Source organism: Chionomys nivalis, chromosome 1, assembly GCF_950005125.1.
Source record: "Chionomys nivalis chromosome 1, mChiNiv1.1, whole genome shotgun sequence".
Lineage (NCBI taxonomy): Eukaryota > Metazoa > Chordata > Mammalia > Rodentia > Cricetidae > Chionomys > Chionomys nivalis.
In genome coordinates this window covers 38,023,407-38,045,984 of record NC_080086.1, presented here as the reverse complement: position 1 = coordinate 38,045,984, position 22,578 = coordinate 38,023,407, and the positions used below count along the sequence as shown (strand labels likewise).

At 48.1% G+C, this 22,578-nt stretch overlaps 1 protein-coding gene across 1 annotated transcript; it reads left to right on the top strand.

Moving 5' to 3' along the window:
- The first annotated feature begins 6,280 nt into the window (after nucleotides 1-6,280).
- Nucleotides 6,281-20,662, top strand: Cav3 (caveolin 3). The gene is made up of 2 exons (XM_057780160.1): nucleotides 6,281-6,574; nucleotides 19,520-20,662. Exons 1-2 carry the CDS (start codon nucleotides 6,461-6,463, stop codon nucleotides 19,859-19,861), a joined length of 456 nt encoding a protein of 151 aa, XP_057636143.1. The 5' UTR covers nucleotides 6,281-6,460; the 3' UTR covers nucleotides 19,862-20,662.
- Nucleotides 20,663-22,578: the final 1,916 nt, after the last annotated feature.

The following is a 22,578-nucleotide window of genomic DNA, read 5'->3' as shown; positions in this document are numbered from 1 at the left end:
TCAGGATGTGAACTCAGGATGTCATGAGGGATCTCTGAGAATCTCCCTCCTGATGAAACCATGTAAGTAGTGTCTTTATTTCTATCTCCTCCACACTGGTCCAGAGAGAGATAGTTTATGTTGGGGTCTGATAGAGAAATAATTGAGGGTCCGGGTTAGCACCGGACCCTGACACCTTTGGAACATGAAGTCTTCCTGGCTGATGTAAGTCACTAGTGGTCTAGAGGGGCCCTTTGATCCAGTCCACTTCCCACCTGAGAGGTCTACTTTCCTTCTGAAGCTCAGATACCACCAATCACAAGCTGTACAGGCCTCAAGGTTATTCCACTATCCTCACATTTTTGATTCTTCCTTCCCAAGGGCTCTTCTTTTTTGTTACCCTATAGATTTAGCAAATTTTGTAATTGGTCTTCCTGAAGTATGTGCTAACTGGCCTGATGGCTCACGTTCCCTCTTCTTTTCTTGCCCTTGGCTCCCCCTCAGTTCACTGCCTTCTTGCCTCTGGACAAAGCTGACTGCCCCTCTCCTGAGCAGCTTGCTACATGTCTGGATATAGTCCTTCCTAGTACATTGACAACAGGCCTTCCAGCTGTCATCACCCAACAGCCTATTGGTAGTCAGGCACTGGACTGTCTCAGTTTAAAGTCTACCCCTGAATACGTTGCTTCTTCTAGTCAACCTTTGGACACTGTACATGACATTGTCCTCTAGAAAGCTCATATGTAGAAACTGTGCAATCAAGTGATGAAAGAAAACTCCACAAACCAACCTCACAATGCTTAATTAGGTCTAGATTGTGTCCACATTTATATTTTTCCTCAGTCACATGTGACCATGGGTAGGACACACTTGTAACCTTTCAGTAACTTGACAAAGGCTCTTTGGTCCCTCTTTCAGTCATCTCTTTCCCAGTCCCAAACAGTCCTGTCTCTCCCAAGACATGTTAGACATGTTTCAATCCCCATCTTCACTATGGCATTGTTACTCAAGGTCACAGTCAAGTATGGAACCTGAGCAAGACTCTAAGCTTATTCTGACTCAATTGCTTCCACCTGTGTCTGTTGTAGACTCCTGTTGATGACCCTAGGGACTTTGTTGTTTCATATGGAAAATAATTTAAGCTTTTTCAGTCTCTCCCATGGTACGAAAGTAGGACATCTATGAAGTCATGACATCAGTGAGTTTGGGGACAGTGACCTGCTCACAAGATCATGGCAATTCTGTCTTCAAATCCCAAGTTCTTCCCTCCCTCCATCAGCGAAGACTTTAGGGACCTCAGTTTCTTTATCTATAGAATGGGAAAGCTGGGTCTCTTCAACCCTAGCATACTATGGTTTCTCTTTGAAATACAGACCTCAGTGCCCCATTTTATAATTGGATTGATTAACCTTTTACGGTCTAATTTCTTGAGTTCTTTATATATTTTGGATATCAGACCTTTGTCAGTTGCGGGGTTGGTGAAGATCTTCTCCCAGTCAGTGGGTTGCCTTTCTGTCTTAGTGACAGTGTCCTTTGCTTTACAGAAGCTTCTCAGTCTCAGGAGGTCCCATTTATTCAATGATGTCCTTAGTGTTTGTGCTGCTGGGGTTATACGTAGGAAGTGTTCTCCTGTGCCCATGTGTTGTAGAGTACTTCCCACTTTTTCTTCTATCAGGTTCAGTGTGTTTGGACTGATGGAGAGTGAGCACGAGCAAGGAACTCAGGACCGCGAGGGGTGCACCCACACACTGAGGCATAGGGGATGTTCTATCGGGAACTCACCAAGGCCAGCTGGTCGGGGTCTGGAAAAGCATGGGACAAAACCGGTCTCGCTGAACATAACGGACAATGAGGACTATTGAGAACTGAAGAACAATGGCAATGGGTTCTTGATCCTATTGCATGTAATGGCTTTGTCGGAGCCCAGGTAGTTTGGATGCTCACCTTAATAGACCTGGATGGAGGTGGGTGGTCCTTGGACCTCCCACAGGGCAGAGAAACCTGCTTGCTCTTTGGGCTGAGGAGGGAGGAAGACTTGATTGGGGGAGGGGGAGGGAATGGGAGGTGGTGGCGGGGAAGAGGCAGAAATCTTTAATAATTAAATAAATTAATAAAAAAACAAAAAAAAAAAAAAGAAATACAGACCTCAAAGCCAGATAAGGGAAACATCAGAAGCCCTTTGCCCCAGATCTAAAGATTCTATGAAAAACAAAAGCCTTGCCGGGCGGTGGTGGCGGCACACGCCTTTAATCCCAGCACTCGGGAGGCAGAGGCAGGCGGATCTCTGGGAGTTTGAGTCCAGCCTGGTCTACAAGAGCTAGTTCCAGGACAGGAACCAAAAGCTACGGAGAAACCCTGTCTTGAAAATCCAAAAAAAAAGGCCTTTTTCCCCTGCAAATAATTCCAGCCTGATAGGCCTTGAGACAGCCGGCCTATTGAAATAGAACAGATACAACCATTTCCAGGAAAGGCAAGCTCCATCCACTCTATCATCATCTTGTTATGTCTGTGTCGGTCAACTTTCCTCTACTACAGCAGCCCAAGGTCATTGACTTGAAAAGAGGAAAGGCTTGTTTTGGCTCACAGTTTTGGAGGTGTCAGTCCACAGCTGGTAATCCTGTTGTCTTTACCAATGATACAAGCTAGGCTCAGATTGCTGTCATAATCTACATGTAGCTAAGCCATAGCATTCTCTTTCTCTCAATATCTTTATAGAATAAACCATACCTTCCCAGGACTGGAGATCCTAGGGACCTATGCAGGGGCATGAAAAAGACCCCAGTGACTGCTAAGAGACATGACAGTTTTTCTAGCTACCTAACATTTGTCTTTAGGGAAGTGACAATGTGTTAAGCTACAAATCTACAATCCCATCCTGTGTGACTAAGAGGGATCACCAATGACAAACATAAAACATAAATTAAAGCTGCTGAGTGGGGCTTCTAGTAAAGCTTCGAATGGGACTGACTCCATTGACAACCTGCCCCTCCTCCTTGCCATTTCTCATCTAGACACGGATGTGATGGCTGGAGGAAGAGCCTCCTCCTATGCCTATGAGGTAACTTTGAGATGAGCAGAACAAAATGACAATTCAGATATTTGGTCCATGAAGTGGTCAAAGCAGTCTTAAACTGCCTATTGCAGCAAAAGAGAGAGATCCCTATATTGTTGAAGTTACATGATTTCTGCATCTTTATTACTGCAGTAGATAGAGCCGCGCTGCCTCCAGCTTTACTATTTTCTTTATTTATTTATTTATTCATTTATTTATTTATTTATTTGGGAAACAAGTCTCACGTAACCCAGGCTGACCTCGATTTTTTTTCCTCTGTAGCAAAGATGACCTTGAACTCCTGATACTCCACCTGTCTACTCCTAAGTGTTGAAATTGCCAGCTGAGCCACCATGCCCAGTTTTATGCATTGATGGGGATGGAGTCCAGGATTTCTAACAATTGAGCTATATCCCCAGTCCCTGTTCCAGCTTTTGATCAGCCTTCTTACCTCAGACTTCCCCCAGTTCCCATCTACCCTATGTGTGAGCACCAGTGACCTTCACAAACAAGCCAGATAATAAACCTCTGCCACCACAATGCCCTTAGCGGTTTTCCAGCACTTTGTGTTAGTCCCTTTTCAAGGCTTTGACAAAATGGCAAAGGGAGCATCAGGGTGGAAGAGCTCTGTGGAGCAACACTGCTCACTTCACGGCTGCCAGGAAGCAGAAGAGTGGGAGGTTAGGTATATTCAAAAGCATGGCCTAGTAGCTTACTTCCTTCCACCAAGCCCCACCTCATAGTAGCTTAGAAATTCATTGAGGGATGAACTCACTGATGGACTTAGAACCCTTGTGATCCAACGTCTCTCAACAGAACCACCAGCGGGGGCCAGACCTCTACACGCTGGCCTTTGCAGGGGTTGCTTCGTATTCAAGTCATAATCTGCCTCTAGATAAAACTGTGTGTCCTTCTGCACAACACTTGGGAGCTTCACACTGAGGCTGCAGCCTGCCCTGTCCCCATCACCTCCCCATCCCTGGCTCCAGATACCACTATCTAGTCACCCATGCTTCTCAGTGTGCCACTTCACACCCCTCTGAAGCCACGGTTGGTCTGTTTAAAGGGCTTTTAGCTACTCATCCTCCAGTGCCTAACTACAGCCACCTGCCAGGAAGACTTCCCAGAGGGTGTCAGGGAAAACGCCATCTCCTGAGGGCCTGTCTATATGCCATATTTAACTTAGATCAGGTGCCACGCTGTAGAGGGGTCCATCAGCTTCCAATCATTGTGTCCTAGCCCAGATCCTTGGGGCAGGGGCAAAGCTTGATCTACCACTTAATCCCCAGTACTTGAATCCTGAATGAATGTGTAGATCACTGGGTAAACAGACACACAGCCCTTGGCCTCCAGGGTTCAGGATCGTCATCTTCCTTATGCTGGAGACAGATAATTGGAAGATGACCCGAGAAAGTGTCCAGAAGGGCCACCCCACTGGGGGATGACTTCCTGAAGGCTGGAACCAAGGCCATGTGAAGGTGGCAGCCCTGGCACATAGAAAATGGAACAACACCCCTCCCAGCATTCTCCTCTTCCTCACCCCCAAGCCCACCCCACCCTGGAGTCCATTGACTCACCTTTCAGAGGAAAACCACAGGCCTGCTCCAAGGCACAGAAGAACAGCGCCAAGGTGTTAGTCTCTTCTGGGTCGCTGTGAACAAAGCCAGCTTCAGATAAGAAAGATGAACGTTAGCTCATTGCCCCAATCTTAGTCGTTGCGCTCAGAGCAAACGCTAGAGGGAAGTGCCTGCTGTAATGGGGAGGCAGGAACACTGGGGAGATGAGGGAGAGGTTTGTGACTGGGTCCACAACGGCCAAGCTAACTAAAAAGTAGGAAAGCCAGTTCCTGAGAAAGCCAGCCAAGCCGACCTCAGGCAGGTTCCAGCGGGATCAGCGCCTCCCCTGGGGAGCCCGTGGAAGACACTGACGTCCTTTCCCTAGTAAACTTGTCAACTCTCAGGCCTTCACACCTTTCTACAGTCCTGATTTCCCTGTCACAGGTTAGAGTGAGGGTAAGGTGACTAAAAACCCTCCATCAATTCTGGGGCCACCCGGGCTGCTCCAGGGTTAAGCCAGGGGAGGAGGAATGGCAGGACAAGACTTCCAAGTCCTGATAGCAAGGGCAGGTCTGCCGCCACTGGGCAGGATGTACTTATCTGGTTTAGCTCTTGGGGTGCTAAAAATAAACCTTGACTGTTTGCCAGCCCTACCTGTGCCCTGGGGTGAATTTTTCCTTCCAGGCACAAAAACTCAAGACTGTTGAGGCTGTCAGGGTTAGAGAAACACAGGAGGAAGCATCTTCTGAGCCATGACTATCCCATCATGGCACAGCAATGCAACTCACACGTCACAGGAGACAGGAAGCAGGTGAGTACAGGAGGAGGCTGGACAGGGTATGCCCTTCAAAGGCGTGCAGCTCCCAGTGACCCCTCCTCCCACGAGACCCTGCCTTCCAATGTTCTAACACCTTCAGATCATCTGCTTCAACTCCGAATCCCTCAGTGCGTTCATCTGTAGAAACGCCCTCACAGTCAGTTCCAGGGTTGTGCTCTCCTAATTCCCTAAGTGTCTCGATCCAGTGAAACTGATAATCAAGATGAACTGGGAGTGGGGATGGCTTTGTCTCTAAAGGGCTTGCTGTGCAAGCATGAGGACCTAAGCTCAGTCCCCCAGGTAAATATATATATTGGGTCTGGTGAGATGGCTCAGCAGGTAAAGGTGCTTGCCACCAAGCCTGATGACTTTAGTTCAATCCCAAGGACCCACATGGCAGAAGGAGAGAACCACCACACTCAGCCACTAATCTAAGGAGACTCCAGGAGACATCTCCAATTCCCCCCAGGAGAATCCCCCACAAAACCCATCTTCTCCCCTCTAGGATAGGAGGGGTCTTGATAGTCATTATCTGTTTCTTATGGTATCCCTATTCACGGTTAGGGTCCTGGCGGCCGAGAGAAGGGACGTGTGCCAAGGTCACTTAGCAGCTAGCAAGAGACAGGGCTGGGACAGAGCCCACCTCCCTTCTTGAGCAGCTGATCCTGGGAGGAGCCTGAGTACTCTGGCAAATTCCAGGGACTCCATGGGAGTTGCTCAGCCCGCCTCCACAGAGTACCGGGAAGGCCAGGCCCTGGAGGCTGGCAGGGAATACCAGGTCTCCTCTCGCATGAGGCCAGTGGCCAGCACAGCCCCCTTTAAGGAGTGCTCTGCCATCCAGTCTTAATTTTAGCTTGGAGGCGTGCCACCGGCAGCTTTAACCAGAGGCCTGCTGAAGTTATTCAGGACAGCTGTCAGCCGGCATGCTGGGTGGGGCCTATTTAGCCAGCAGGGGCACCAGTTTGGAGACCCCAAGCTTGGTCCTTCTGTCCCAGGACTGTCAACGGCACCAGCTACAAGGCTCGGGTCTCCTCCTGAAGGTGCCACAGCCCCACGATGATGACTGAAGAGCACTCGGATCTGGAGGCCCGGATCATCAAGGACATTCACTGCAAGGAGATAGACCTGGTGAACCGCGACCCCAAGAATATCAATGAGGACATTGTGAAGGTAGGCTCTGTACCCAAGCAGGGCACCATGGTCCTCACAGACTTGAGGTCAGCCTCCCCAAAGCCCTGGATACTGTCTTCTTTGAACCTCAGCAAACAGACCTTAGAAAGCAAGTAGAAAACTTTAGCCACGTGCATGATGGAGCTGAGGGGAAGACTCAAAAAATACCATCTTACTAGTAGTTCCAATTGCTTGCCCTGGGCTCTGGCCCTAGGCCCAGGAGGAATCGCTGGGAAGATTCAGAACCAGGGCCAAGTCGGTTGCTCTACTGTGCCAGCGGCACTTAGGCTGTCTCCATAGTGGGCTTGGGGTTAACCTGAGGGCAGCTTCCCGGGTGGCCCCTTCAAGACACACTAGTTGCCACACAGCAGCGTCTAGTCTGTTCCTCTGGTACACTGGGCCCTTCAGGCCATCAGTCCAGTTCCCTGCCTCACTGCAGGCCTGGTGACCACCACCAGGCAAAGGCCTCTCGGCAGGCACCCTGAAGGGAACACTCAAGCCTTGGGTCCCCACAACTCAGCCTCCACTTAAAAGCCAGAGGGATTCCCCTCAGAAGTCCCAGCCACCAGCCTCAGAGTCCCCAGAGAGGTCTAAGTATTGAGAATCACAGCCAGAGCTGCCTGTAGAATTACAGGTGCACTGTGACCCTTGCACTGCCGACCTGTGAACTGTAAAGCCATCAACGGTACTGCAGCCACTCTGTATCAGCCTCTGTGCCCTGTACACGACTGTAGGGGTGGTGTTGTTTCAGCACAACAGTCCCTGTGGTGTAGTTTTACATGTGTAGATTTATAAGATTAGACTTAGCATCGTGCATGATTGACAGAAAAACTAAACAGACAGCACAGAAATGACGACCCACCTGCTCTGAAACTCAAACTTTTTCTAGTGGTCACTCTCAAAAAAGAAAACTCTAGAGTTGAAATTGATTTTTAGGAGACTGACAAGATGGCTCAGTAGATAAAAGATGGCCTCTGCCAAACCCGATGACCTGAGTTCAGTCCCCAGAACATATGTAGTAGGAGGGGAGAATGAACTCCCACAAGCCCTCTGACTTCTACATACGCACTACAGTGCATGCATATACACACATGAACACATACACGCTAATTAATTTACTAATTTTTAAATTAATTTTTACATTTTTATTAAGCCCTACGCTCAAAATTGTAGCATCTCAACATCTAAAGTACATAAAATGATACATATTTGTTTCTAGAGCTTTCTGTATGTCTTGTACAGAGAATACACCTCCGTGTGGACTCCAGCTTTTTCTCAAAAATGCGTGCTCCATATTTGGTTCATAAAATGTAATGTTAAAAACTGATTCACATATTCAAATTGTGCCAGACATTCTTAAGTTTTCCAACAGCAAAGCTGCCCCCCTTTGGTTTTTTTGTTTGTTTGTGTGTTCGGTTTGTTTGTTTTGTTTGTTTTTCTTTTCTTTTCTTTTTTTTTTTTTTTTTTTTTTTTTTTTTTTTTTTTTTTTTTTTTTGAGACAGGGTTTCTCTATATAGTGTTGGTTGTCCTGGAACTCACTTTGTAGACCAGGCTGACTTTTGTACTCAGAGATCCATCTGCCTCTGCCTCCCTATTGCTGGGATCAAAGGGGCATGATATATCTCTCTTTTTATATTGTAATTATGATGACCCAGAATTTAGAGACCTAGGCTCATTTGATTTTGGTAACACAACCAAGGGTTCATTCAAAGGCACAGCCAGAGCCGCCCTCCTTCAGGACAGCTCCTTCTACGTGATAAAAACCCAACCCCCATGTGCCTGTCCATAACCAACATAAGCTCCTGCCCCCTGTTTGCTGTGCCTGGTGACTCCCCATGCCAGCCTCATGGAGCATGTCCCTGTATCTTGGGCAGAAGTGCTTGCCTTCACTCCACCCCACTCAGACTTGAAGGACACTACCAAATGTCACCTCCTCCAGGAAGACTTTCCTGACTCCTGCAGGTAGCCACACCCCTGTGCCCTTTCACCAGGACCGACCACTCAAACAGCTCAGGCTGTTGTGTGTTATACTGACATACATTACTAATGGTGGAGATAGAACTCTATGGGATACTTACAAAGCAAAACTTTCTAACTTCAAAATGCTAGAAAAGCGTAGCAGTCATGGTTTCCACAGAGTGGTCCAGCTGAACCACCTACTTCAACTCCAGACTCCTCCCCCAAAGTGAAAACACTGGACATGTCACCTAAGCTTCTGAACCTCCTGTGACATTGCAACAGTACCATTTACCTCCATCAGGTACATGAACCTCAGACAGCTCTGAGCAGCAGAAAGGTCATGCGTGGGCTGAAGGAGATGAGGAATTTGAAGGTGTGTAGCGTGGTCCCCACTCCCAGGAAGTGTAGAGTTAATTGGGGCTGAACAGAGCCCTCAAGCAGCTTCCAGTCCAGAATACTGGAGAACTGAGCCCTCTGGCGTCCTTGGTGAGATCCTGGAGTTGAGGATGAGAAGGATGGAGAAGCAGTTTCTTGGGGAGGCTGGGATGGATATCAAGTGTACAGGGGACTCAAGTTCTACTGAGCCAAGGGGGGGGGGGAGCATCAAGCCCTAGGCTCAGACTATGATCCAAAGAAAGAGGTAGAGACAGCAATATAGATATCCTGCTTTCTGCAGCTTTTCTGCAGCAGAGAGGGTCCTCTCTGACATCCCTGATCCCCATACAAATAGCTCCCAAAGGCGAAATAAAGGATGCACAGATAGTCTTGTCCAGAGGAAATAACTAACACTGTTTGGTCCTTGTCTGCATTGGGAAGTTGTCTGGCATTTCCTTTCCTTCATTTTTAATGACTCAGAAATGAAACAGGTTCATTGAGACTTCAGGACAGTCCACCTGCAGAGAGAGAGCGAGAGAGAGAGAGAGAGAGAGAGAGAGAGAGAGAGAGAGAGAGAGAGCTGACTGGCTGGCGGTGAGGGGAGGGGTGACAGGACAGTCTTCTAGCCTGGGTTTCTGTCATCACCTAGTAAACAAACAAGACAGAAAGCTGGATGGCAGGTGAGAGTGGAGGACAGAGAGATAAGACAGAGGCCAAGGTGAAGGCACAGAAGGCCACAGCAGCATACTAAGTGGCCTCTGCTAGGGTGTTCTCGCATGTCAGCAGGGTCCTTGTGGGTTACGATGAATCCAGAATCCAGATCAGAATCCAGAAAGGACCACCTGTGGTCCCCATTTCTGGTACCAGATAAGACATTAGGCTTGCTGAGTATCTTGAAAAATCCTTTTGGGTAGAGACACATAGTCCCCTCTGCAATCAGCTGCCGATTTCACAAAGTAAAACCCAAGAGAGGAAACAGACAGAGCCACCTGGGGAGCACCGGCACAGGGAGGCACCAAGTGGCACTGCCCTTGAATGCAGGCTGGGAAATGAGAGTCGTGGAGAAAATGGGACCTGTACACCCCCTAGACTTACTAGTCTGCCATCCTCGGGTCAGGCCCCTGGCTGAGAGGAAGTCACGAGAGATGGTGACTGAGGAACTGGGAAGAGAACACTTCATTCCCTTCCCCACCCGTCTCTGCCCCTAGTGTGGACCCCCACATTATCCTGAGAACCTGCTGCATACCAAGCACCATTCCGACCTAGAGGATATGGTGGGAGCTGTTTGCATAGCACATACCAGGCTTGGGGGCCACTAAGCTCACTAGACCATGTGCCCCACGTGATGGCACGTCCTGAAGACTCAGGTTGTAGAGATTCTAACAACCCCCGTCATGCATGCCTAGAAACCCCAGCCCACCCCGGTCACTGGAGTCACTCTGAGAAGGCTCATGACTAATTCCAAATTCCTTCCTTGTTGGCATACACGTGGGTGCTAGGTCCTGTTGAAGCAACGTTAGCTCTCCCTCCTTGGGTGCCTCAAGTCAGCCCCAAAGACTTGAATAGATGTGTCAAAACTGTTCCCTTACATGAATTCTCCACCCACTTCCAATTCACACCTGCCACAAAATACCCTGCCCCCTCCAGTGGCACCTTTTGCTTGTCAGCTAAGGCCAAGAAGCGCTGAGAGAGGCCGGCAGTCTGCCACTCCCCTCAAAGGCCCACTTCCGGCTTTGGTGGAGCTGGGACACACTGCTGTGTAATCAAACTGACCCGAGAATCGAAGCCTTGCCATGAGAGAGACTAGAGTAAGTACAGGGAAAGGTGACATATGCCATGAGCTGGTGTCGGATGAGGTGTCCTGGAAGGTTAGGGGAGAAAAGTGACTTATGCCTGGGAAAATCAGGAGCCATCCTCTCATGGCAAAACGATACCCAAGGTGGACGTTTTAAATTGAGAAAAAATTAAATTGAGGAACAGGCATTCTAAGAAGAGGAAATGGAGTGAGCATAGATAAGGAGGCTTTTCACAGTTCTGGGAAGACTACTGATGGAGCCGGTGGGCGTGAGAGAGGTGTCCTCACCACCCCTTCCTTCCTGTGTGCATGGCAGACATTACTAATGGATCACAGTACTTTTCCAGGAAGCGAAGCCCCACCAGCTAGCCAGAGTTGGTACCACAAATAGAACCTCTCTACTCCTCTGGCTACTGGAGAATACTGAACCATCCAATGAGGAAAGCCTGGAGCACCTGAGAGTGAATTTGTGGATGAGAAAGCAGAAAGGGCTTATTGAGGCTAGATCGTGGTTCACACAGTCCTCCCGGCCGTTCCTTCCTGTGCCATGCTCCCTGTAAGTCACCTCTAAGAATGGCTGAAAGGGCCCTGGGAAGTTGACTCAGTCAGAAGAGCGCTCACTGCATAGGCAGGAGTACCTGAGTTTAGTTTCCCACAGCCCACATCAAAAGCCAGGCAGGGCTGGTGTGTGCCTGTAGCTCCAGCACTGGGGCTGGGGAAGATGAGATATCCTTGAGCCTCGCAGGCTAGCCAGGCTAGCTGAATGTGTGAGTTCCAGGTGAGAGACTGTCTCAGGGAAATGAAGTGGAAAAGCAACTGAGGAAGATTCAGTGTTGGCCTCTGGCCTCTGTGCATGCACATGCACACAAACACACGTATACATGCATGCTTATGAACACATACAAGGCTTCGTGGAACTAATATGGAGGTATTCTCACTTGGTGATACAGAGACTATGCTGGTCCAGTGGTTCTCAACCTTCCTAGTGCTGCGACCCTTTAATGTAGTTCCTTATGTTGTGCTGACCCCAACCATACAATTATTGTGTTGCTACTTCATAACTGTACTTTTACTATTGTTACGAATAGCATTGTAAATATCTGTGTTTTCCGATTGTCTTAGGCAAACCCTGTGAAAGGATCATTCAACCCCTCAAAAGGTCATGACCCACAGATTGAGAACAGCTGGTCTAGATCTTTCAAAATGTGGTCTCCTTTTAAGGGATTAGCTTGCTAAAACTTAGTTCCCCATGTTTTGCCATCAGAACTCTTTACTCAACCAAGGTAGAAAATGTCTTGTGCATTTATTTTTAAACATAAGCAAACAAGCCTACCCCCATCCCAGTTCTAGAGAATGAACCTGGGACCTAGGGTGCTTTCCCCAAGGACAAACTTTTATCAGTAATTATCAGTAATCAATTGCCATGCAATCCATCTCCCCACAAGTTCTGTGGATTTGTGGAGCTGGCTAGGCAGTTCTACTCTCTCTCTCTGGGGACATCTCCTACAGCTTCAGTCAGATGGTAGCCGAAGGCTGACATCACTTGGGGGCTCTTCTGAGCCGGACCTTTCGAGAAGGTCCTTTGCTATCCTAGGACACAGGATAGGACTCTGTGTGGATGCTGGGACGGCTGAGCCTCTGTCTCAGAGTTTTAGGACTGTTTCTAGAAGAGCAGGTTGTAACATGCACTTAGCACCACTGGCCTCTAGAGCAAGGTATAAAAGTAAACCTCAAAAATTGGTGACTCAAGAGTCCCCAAAGATGAAGGTGCCAGGGCTTCTTGATCTTCAGTCTGGAACTGACCCAAAGCTCTCTCTGTCACATTCTGGTGGTTAAAATGAGTCTCATGGCAAGCTCAGACTAGAGATGGGACAAGACCACCCACACACACAGATACAAAGAACTGTGACTCATTGAGGGTTATTTGAGGAGACCTGCTAGCCTGCAGCCAAAAACTCTTACACAGTCTAGGGCTCCAGCCAAGGTGTTTCCACTGCTTCCCATTCCGCCAGCACCATCTTCACCAAAGGCACTAGCTGAGAGGGTTAGAGAGATGCCAAGAAGGAGCCAGCAAGAGGCCAGATGCCAAATGCACTGGGAAGACAGGTTCCTTTCTCACTTCCTGCAGCCCTATTTTGGTCCCTTCCCTGATATTTACACAAACACAAGTCTTTGTGTTCCAGCAAGGGTTCTCTGGGTAGTCCTGTAAGATGCTCTCAGCCCAAGACACTGGTGATACTGGCCACCTCCTGCACTGTGTTCTGAGCTTCAGCTCCTACTGGGGTATCCAGATGCAGAGAATGGAGAAAGTCAGGAGTGACTGTAGTCCTGAGTGAATGTGTATTGTTGACATGGGAACAGTGATGTCAAAGGTCCCAAGGCCTCAGACCCATGGAGCAACGGCAAAGTTTTATCCACAGGGGGTGAGGGTCAGAGGTAAATGGCAAAACCGTCCCTTCTGGTCTGTGTGTGGATGTTGATAACGTGTGCAGAAAGTGTCCACATAGCTTTCTTCCCCTGGATACTTACAACCTAAAGACTTCTCCCATAGAGACTGCTCCAACAGAGACAGGTTAAACCAGCCTCCTTCATCTAACTCCATACCACAAATCCTGCCTCTTTGTTCAGCTGTCTGCAATAATCCTGCCTCTCTGATCAACCCTATAATAAATATGCTGAGCTTCCACGGTGCTATGGTTTCTCCATCCGAGAGCCCAATCTGCCTGACCTGTGCTTTCCGTCTATGTTTGTCTTTTCTTCATTCCATTACCTCCACAGTCAGGCTTGTCCCTGGAACAGTGCTGGACAAGGCACTCAGCCCATGTGATGACCTGAACAAGATGCATGCAGCAGAGATTCAGGCACAAGTTTTGCTGTCTGTCTGACTTGGGTCTCCTGCTTGGCCCTCAAACACGCTATAAAATGGCTAGTATAAGATACATGGGCAGAGATGATCTCATAGAACCCAAATGCATTGTGGGAACTGTCATGGTCAGCCCAGATCAGACAGAAATCGGTAATGTCACTTCTAACAAAAGAAACAAATCTCGTCCATCTTTTAGAACTGTTTTTGCAGCTGTCATCTCAGTTCACCTTGTAATTTTCTATGTCACTGCTTTTCAGACTGTGTGGGGAAGGGTCAGTCCTACTGTGACCATTCCAGCCTGCTGTACAGCAATACTTTTGTAAGACATAGTAAAAATTAATGATCAGAGAAATGAAAAGTGGGTCTGTAGTATAAATCCTCATTAACGTTATTATTCAGTAGTCATAAAACAACTGTATTGAATCTCTATGACTACGTCTATCACCAACTCAGCTTCTGCACTGACCTTCTGGAACAGAATGACCACCCCTTATGTAGCAAGACAGCAGGCAAAGAAACCAGGACCCAGATACGCCACGCTACTTGCTCCTGTCTTCTGACTCCCAAGCTGACATTATGCTGAGGATTGTGTCTGTCCTCCCTTGTAGAGTTCAACATAGCAAATAACTAGACTCCCAGAGAGGAAAAGCCTAACACCTTGAATCACACAGTAACTCAACAGCCAAGTGGAAGCTGGAATCTCAGCACCACCTCCCCCACTCCAAGATATCTTATCTGAATTGTCCTGACCCTGGATGACCAAGGACTGCGTCATGTGGAATTCTTGGTGGAGGCAGAATTTTGACAGGGGTAGGTGCTGTCCTTCCCTGGGTCATCCTTAGGCAATCCAATGGTCCTACACCTTTCCAATCCTCTCAGAGACCGCGGGGGCTGTGCAGGCCTGTGCCAGTTAACCAACTGGCTTTCTGGGTGCTCCAAAAATAACTATGTCAGAGGAGAAGACACAATCTAAAACAGCACCAGTCTTCCCTTCCCATCATCCAGCTACATAGATGGCTCTGAGGCTTCCTCAGTCCCAACCTTTCAAGAAAAAGCCTTCTTCCTTCCTCTGCTAGAAAAGAAATAGGAAATGAAGTCGCAGTGTGCTTGATGCGCTGGCATGGCCACCTAGAGCTGCTGAGTGACTCTTATGAATGGCTTTTATGAATGGCTCTCCAAACCAGCATTTGTGACCAGAGTGCTCTCCGGTCTCAGATTCAATTTAGGGGAGCAGCTGCCTCCCTCCAGCGCAGCCTTCCAACAGCACATTGCTGTTTCAAAGAAAAGAGGCCAGTTGCCACACATTCAGCTCTGAGGACGATCCCAGGAAATAACTCAAGTGTGAGTGCCAATGTTTTCTGGGAAGAAATGATAATTAAAAAACACAACAGAAAGATCTTCATGGAAAGGACAAGCACTATAAGCAGAAAAAGAGAAAAAGAATTTCGTCCATTATCTGCTGTCAATGAGAGGTACACGCAGTGTGATGAGGTCAACTGGAGAATTCATCTATTCGTGGTCTGGAATGTCAGCAGAACTGCTGAGACATGTTTTATAGGAACTTAAGAGCATTTGAACAAGTACTTGTTATTAGGGAGCATCTACCATGCAGCAGGTATTGAGTACTGAGCACGAATGCTCAGTAAGTATTTGTTTCTGTAGATGAACAAATGGGCAATGGATAGATAAGAAGAAAGGAGGACAGATAGACAAACAGACAAATAGGCAGGAGAATGAATGAATGGATAGAGATAGAGAAGTGTATAGATGAGTGGGTGGGTAGAAGATGGATGGGAGAATGGATGGTAGATAGTTAGATGGGTAGGTATATGATAGATAATAGATGATAGATAGATAGATAGATAGATAGATAGATAGATAGATAGATAGATAGACAGATAGAGATAGATGAAGAGATAGATGGAGAGATAAATAGCAGACATGTCAGACCCACCCATTCAGCAGCTGCACTGATGTGCAAGCTCACCTTTGGACCCTAGATTCCCAGTTTTTGTTTTTGGTTGGTGTTTGTTTGAGACAGGCTCTCACACTATAGGCAGACTGACCTGTAGCCCACTGTGTAGTCCAGGCTTTCATCAAACTTATAGCAATTCTCTTGCCTCAGCCCCCCTGGGGTTGGGATTACAGGCATGGCTAGCTCTTTATTGAGGAATGTCCTCCACTACAGTCTCCACCTCTAATAACAGCTGTTCAGTTCATCTCTGTGTATCAAGTACCCAAGATGTCTAACTTACAAAGAGTGCAGCTTGGTTTTGACTCATAGTTTTGGAGGTCTCAGTCTAGGACAGAGGCCTCATTGCTCTGAGTCTATAATGAGAATGTCCATTTGACCAAACCATTCACCTCAGGGTGGGGAAGTGAATGATGAAGAGGAAGGGACAAAGTTCGCTTTAAAGTCACACCACCTTACAACCTTCCACAATGTGCTAACTCAAAGGTTCTTTGGTCTCTCAGTGGTGCCACTCTGGGACCGAGGCTTTAACACATGTTCCATTAGAAGACATTTCAGATCGGAACCCTAGCAGCAGCCGGCCATTCCCCATTCTGCCACTCAGTGCCAGCCGTTGTTCTGCGTCTTCACATGTCTCAATTCATTTAATCCTCTGACAACGCCTACAAAACAGAGCAAGGAAAATGCAACCCAGAAAAACCCAATAACTTGATTGTGCCATCCAGCCAATAAGCAGCTAGACAGGGCCCAGGCACGGCAGCCACTTTAGAGCCAGACACAAACAGGAAAAGTGTGTCAAATGGAGGAAGCTGCTGAATTAAAGGGGCAGGCGGGGCTACCGTGATTGATGGGCCTCAGCTCTGGGTGGGCAGTAAAGATAAAGAGCTGTGGCTCTGTCTCGGAATAGGTTTCTCTGCCTACCAAGGGCCAGATCTCACTGGGAGGGGTTGCCCTCCCTGACGGATGAGACATAGCCAGCATACACCTTGGGGTCTGACCCCCGCTGTAGTAGTGGGAAGACATTGGATTAGTCAGGATGCCTGGACTAAGCCTGGCTCAGGATAGGTTGGGCAAGGAGGCCAGTAGAAAGGAAACAAATGGGCCAAAGGCAGAGAAGCAAACCTCTGCCCAAATGCCTCTTTGCTGGCAGAGTCTCTGAGGTCACGCGGGTCTCTCTACAACTACCCCTGGAGATCGCCTCAGGAAGGGTGTTGGCACCATGGAGGTTGGAAATGTCTCTAAGGTCAAAACCTTTCCATAGACAGAGTCCCTCTCTGAGAGGTGGGGATGGGGGTGTGTGTGCCCAGGTTAGGTTGGAAGGGCCCTTCAGCCTAACTTCTAGGATTCCAAACATTGGGAGATCCCTGAAGACATAGAAAGTCTCCATTTTTGCTCCACAGAAACCAGAGGTGAAGATGCCATTCTAAGCTGGCTGTGTCTAGCCACGGGCCAGTGGTTCCCTTACCTGTGCCTCCTTCCAACTCACAGCTACTGCTGCAAAACGGGTATCAAGTTCTCATGTACCTGTGCCTCCTTCCAACTCACAGCTACTGCTGCAAAACGGGTATCAAGTTCTCATGACCCCCACATCCATTCTCACTGCCAGCATGCCTACTGCCCAGTTGCAATAACTAAACAAGCTGCTCAGAACTGAGATTCAGCTGAGCACTGCCCACCGCCATCAAAAGGTCCACGGTAGTGAAGTCTCCCCATGCACCCTTTCCAGCACCACCCTGTTCCTTGTTGCATTGGCCTTCAGGAAGCATCTGGATCTCCCAAAGGCTGCACTGTATAACCCACTGACTTCTAGCAGCTTCTGTTCTTTTAGCCCCAATGCTCTTTTCCAGCCCACAACTCCTCTGCCCACCTGGTAGCCTTCAGACACAAGCTACCACCAGGAAGCTCCATAGTCTGAGTTAAATGCCCTTTAGAAGTACCCAGCCCCACCTCCAGCTTAACAAGTACTTACTGCCCACATTAGTTCCACGAGGACCAGAGTTTATGGCATGTCCACAAGAGATCCACAAATCTCTGCAGGATAAATGACCATTCAACTTCTTTTTGTGTTTTTGTTTTTTGTTTTGAAACAGGGATTCATATAACCCAAATGGCCCTTTAACACTCAAAATAGTTGAGGATGCCCTTGAACTCCCGATCTGCTTGCCCCCACCTCTCAAGTTCTAGAATGGCATGGTTTATGTGGCACTAAGGATTAAACCCAGGGCTTTGTATATGCTAGGCCAATGCTCTACCAACTGAGCCTCAACTAATTCCTGGATATCAAACTTCATTAAGATCATTAAATAATAAGATGTATGTGTCATAGCGAGGATTTATGTTGCTGTAATAAAACACCATGGTCAAAGCAACTTGTAAGAGACAGGGTTTATTTCAGTGTACAATTCTCAGGTCATACTTCATCAGTGAGGGAAGTCGGGACAGGAAATCAAGCATAGGAACCTGGAGTCAGGGACTAAAGCAGAAAGCATGGAGGAACACTAGTAGTTTGAATATAACTGGCCCCCATAAGCTCATAGGGAATTGCATTATTAGGAGGTGAAGCTTTGTTGGAACAGGATGACCTTCTTAGAGGAAGTGTGTCACTATGGAGGTGGGCTTTGAGGCCTGCTATGCTCAAGTCATAGCCAGTGTCTCAGTTCACTTCCTGTTGCCTGTGGGATCAAGATCTTGCTCCTTTTCCCCACACAGCTCCTTCTCCAGCACCATGTCTGCCTGCAAGCCACCATGTTCCACCGTGATGATGATGAACTAAATCTCTGAAACTATAAGTCACCCAATTAATTTTTTTGCCTTTATATGAGTTGCTGTGGTCATGGTGTCTCTTCACAGCAACTGAAACCCTAACTAAGACAAATGATTTCCTGGTTTGTTTTCCAAGGCTTGCTCAGCCTGCTTTCTTATATACCCCAGTATCACCTGTCCAGGGATGGCACTACTCACAACAGGCTGGTCCCTCCTCCCACAGCAACCACTAATTAAGAAAATGCACCCTAGGCTTGCCCACAGGCCAATCTGGTGGGAACATTTGCTTCAATAGAGGTTGCTTCTTCTCAAATGACTTTAATTTGTGTCACGTTAACAAAAAAACTGGTGGTGTCATCTTTCCATCTCTATAACAAACATCTGAAATAATAGATGTATAGAATGTATAGAAAGGTTTATTATACCCACAGATGTGGAAGTATAATCCACGGTCAATTGGTTGCTTTCATTCCTGTGGTAAGGCAAGTACATCATGGCAGGAGTACATGGTGGAGCCAAACTGTTCCTGATGGCCAGGGAGTAAGAAGAGTGAAGGAGACCAGGGCTCCCAGTTTCCCCTCCAGAGCACATCTCAAATGCCCTAACTTCCTCCCTCTACGTTCTACCCTCTCCCAACAGTACCATCTTGGGGACCAGGCCTTTGGGAAACATTGCAGACCCAAACTACAGCAGACACTGCAACTCAAGCACTGCCATATTAAACAAGCTTATATTAAACAACATCCTTTTTCCCAAGCATAGAATGAGGAGGCTGGGCAGGCTTCAGAGTACCTTGTAACTAGAGTATGTGGCCAGTCAGCAGGGCTGGAGACCAACATTGTCATTAATATTGGACAGTCACTAGAGATATAGCCCCAGACCCTACCAAGACACCCCCAGAGTTTCTTTCATCTTTTTAATCTGTTGTTTACCTTTATTTTACTTATGTGTACGAATTGCTTAATGTCCATACACTATGTGCTTGCCTGGGGCCCATGAAATTCAGAAGAGGGTGTCAGATTCCCTGGAACCAGAGTTATGGGTGATTGTGAACCACTGTGTGGAAATGAAACCCAAGTCTGCCAGAGCAACAGGTGTTCTTTTAGCTGATCAACCATCTAGCTGGCTCCGCTCGCAGTTTCTGATACAGGTATGCAAACGCTAGAAATGCCCACATATTCTGTGAGTTGAGTTGTCCCCTTCTGGCTCCCACAGGTAGATTTTGAAGATGTGATCGCAGAGCCCGAGGGCACCTACAGTTTCGATGGTGTATGGAAGGTGAGCTACACCACTTTCACCGTCTCCAAGTACTGGTGCTACCGCCTGCTGTCTACCCTGCTGGGTGTGCCACTGGCCCTGATCTGGGGCTTCCTGTTCGCCTGTATCTCCTTCTGCCACATCTGGGCCGTGGTGCCCTGCATTAAGAGCTACCTGATCGAGATCCAGTGCATCAGCCACATCTACTCACTGTGTATCCGCACCTTCTGCAACCCGCTCTTTGCTGCGCTGGGCCAGGTCTGCAGCAACATCAAGGTGGTGCTGCGGAGGGAAGGCTAAAGCCAGGCTGGGCTACGGGGGCGGCTGGGCAGGAGAAATTAGGCCGGGTGAGCCCCGAGGCTCCACTCCACGTGGGCTGCCGGAGAGCTCATTCTTTTGAGGGTCCTTTCAATTTCACATCAAGATGGGAACACATGGGGCAGGGGAGCCAGAAGGAATAGACAACCCCGTGTGGAAGCATAGACACCTTCGCTCTGCTCAGCCCGCCATGATCCCCTGTGAGCCTGCCTGAGGGCAGATGGTTTAAGAGGCAGCTACCGCAAGGCTTTGCGTTCACATGTACTGTAATACCACAAACCAGAGCTAGTCCCCTAGAGGTTTGATACGGCTCCTCATGCAAAAGAGGGCAAGCAGTGACTGCAGGCATGAGGAGGGTGCTGCAATAAAGGGTTTCTGCTGCACCGGGGAATACCATGCTTCTCCTGTCCGTGACTTGGTGGTGTGTCCTTTTCTGGCTCTGAAATCTAGAAAATTCAGTTGGAGCTCTGGGCAACTTGAACGCTAGCACCAAGTTGTGTTTCCTTTAGCCTTCTGCTTTTTTGCTGGGCCTAGGGTCTCCCATATGAAGAGACTGTTTTTACATGGCTTCCGATGTCCCTGAGGCTGCTATGACTACTCAGAGCAAGTGAGCAACCCCAGATGGGTCTCAAACCTCACAGAATCTCCCTTCTGGCTCAGAAGACACTGAGCCCAGAGCATACGTGTCTTTGCCATATGACATGTGTGCACTGTCAGCCCTAACAGACGCCATGAGTGTCCGAGGCCCAGGGTGTACATATCTGAACTAGCTATGAAAATGTGACAGCGTGCACTCCCCTTACAGCGTAAACACACACCAAATCTTAGCAATCCAGTTTTCGGATGGCTTTCCGCACGTTCCCCATTGGGAACTTGGTCCCTTCGAGGTGACACTAAAGAATCCCAAACCTCCAGTTAGACCACAACACACAGTGGGTTTAACAAATCTCATGAGGGGTTGGGTCCAAGATCCTCAAATCTTTCCACAAACAAGTGAGCACACCTAGGACTCCATAGAATAATACTGGGCCCCCCTTCTGGTCCCTGCCACAGCCCATACAGTGGTCACTAGCAGACAGGTGACCCTGGAGCCTGCCAGGAAACTAATGAGAGGCCACTGTTCTTGGGAGGGAGGAAAAGGCAGTGAAATGCACAGAAAAATATTTATTAAGTGCACCTTTTATGAAGCAACTGGTAAAGCAGATGGGCCACATCACTCACCAGATGCAGGGACACGGAGGCACCACACCAAGTCCACATGGAAGAACAATACCAAGGAATTCACACTGTGTTCTAAGTGGCATCTCGTTGCAATTGAATACAAAACACTGAAGCCAGGATCGTCATCCAGGCAGGCTGCACACACATCCTCTTGTGCTTCCTGAATAGATGATTCTGATTTATACCAAAAGAAGACCACAGCTTTTTAAATGTAGATTTTTTTTTTTGCAGGGCCTAAATAACCCTCACAGTTTGCACACTGGCTCCTCGTGGTCAGAACAATAAAACACTCCAGAAAATTCAGCATGCTCCAATTTAATACAACCTCCAGACCTGAACACAGATTGTAAACAGGGTGGAAAATAGGAAAGGACACTGGGGATGTCAAGTGTGGAGTCTGAGGAAGGAAGATGTAGGACACAGGGTTGGGGAAGTGTTTTAGACCCCTGGAGATCCTAGGCTTTGGTTGGGGAAGTAACAAGAAATGGTGAAAATATTCTCCTGTGAGATTGGACAGCAAGTGCCAATCCAATGTTGCTGATGAAGTCAGTTGTCATTTATGTCACAGACACAGGTATCAGGACCATAACAAGACCTAAGGTACCAGCTAGAGCTTTCACACAGAATGACACAGTACCCCCCGGAGGTTTCGATGTCCAAACATGGTGCCCCTGGTCAGAATATCTGAATTACTTCCCCTTGATCCCTGGTGACACCTGCTTGGCTCTAAGAATGGCAAATACTCAGTGAACAGCAGGGACGAATGACATCTTCAAGATACAGATGCAAACAGACCCCCACCCTGCTGCCATGTGTACACACCCAGGCCACCTGAGTGGCCTAGAACATAGGCACAGATGCCCCAAAGCAGAATCCTGCCAGCTTCTCAAAGAACTAGCTGGTGGTGACATACATGAGGTGGGCCACTGTGCAATGCCCCTGAGTCCAAAGATGGCATCGCCTCCTGTCTCCAGCTGGTGCCAACAAGCGTGCCTTAAACTGTGGATGCTGAACATGGGCACTTTAGCCCATGGCTCCCTCTTCTCTGAACACCAGACTGTGCTGTCTCATACTTACCTGTGCGTGTGTGCCTATGGGTATATGTGTGGGTTTGGACAAATATTGCAGTGCGGCAGACGAAAATGTGTTCAGAAACGGGGGGAGGTGGTGAAGTGGATCTACAGATTCGAGGCTTTGGGAAAGTACCCTTGATATTTCTCAGGAAGTCCAGAATCAGTTCTGGGTATTTCAAAGGTACTTCAGAGTGCGTAGCGACCAGCCACAGCCAGAACGCCACTAGTCAGTTGTGTCCTGTATTAATGACGGAAGGTATTTCTGAGACAGTCGGGTCCTGCCCTCAAGGCTGAGGGGACATTTGAAATCATACTTACTGGGTAAACAATACCTTTGAGACTCCAGAGGAATTGCCTGTTCTAAAGAAGACAGGGCACGGTGCTGCAGAGCACCCCTCGGGCCTT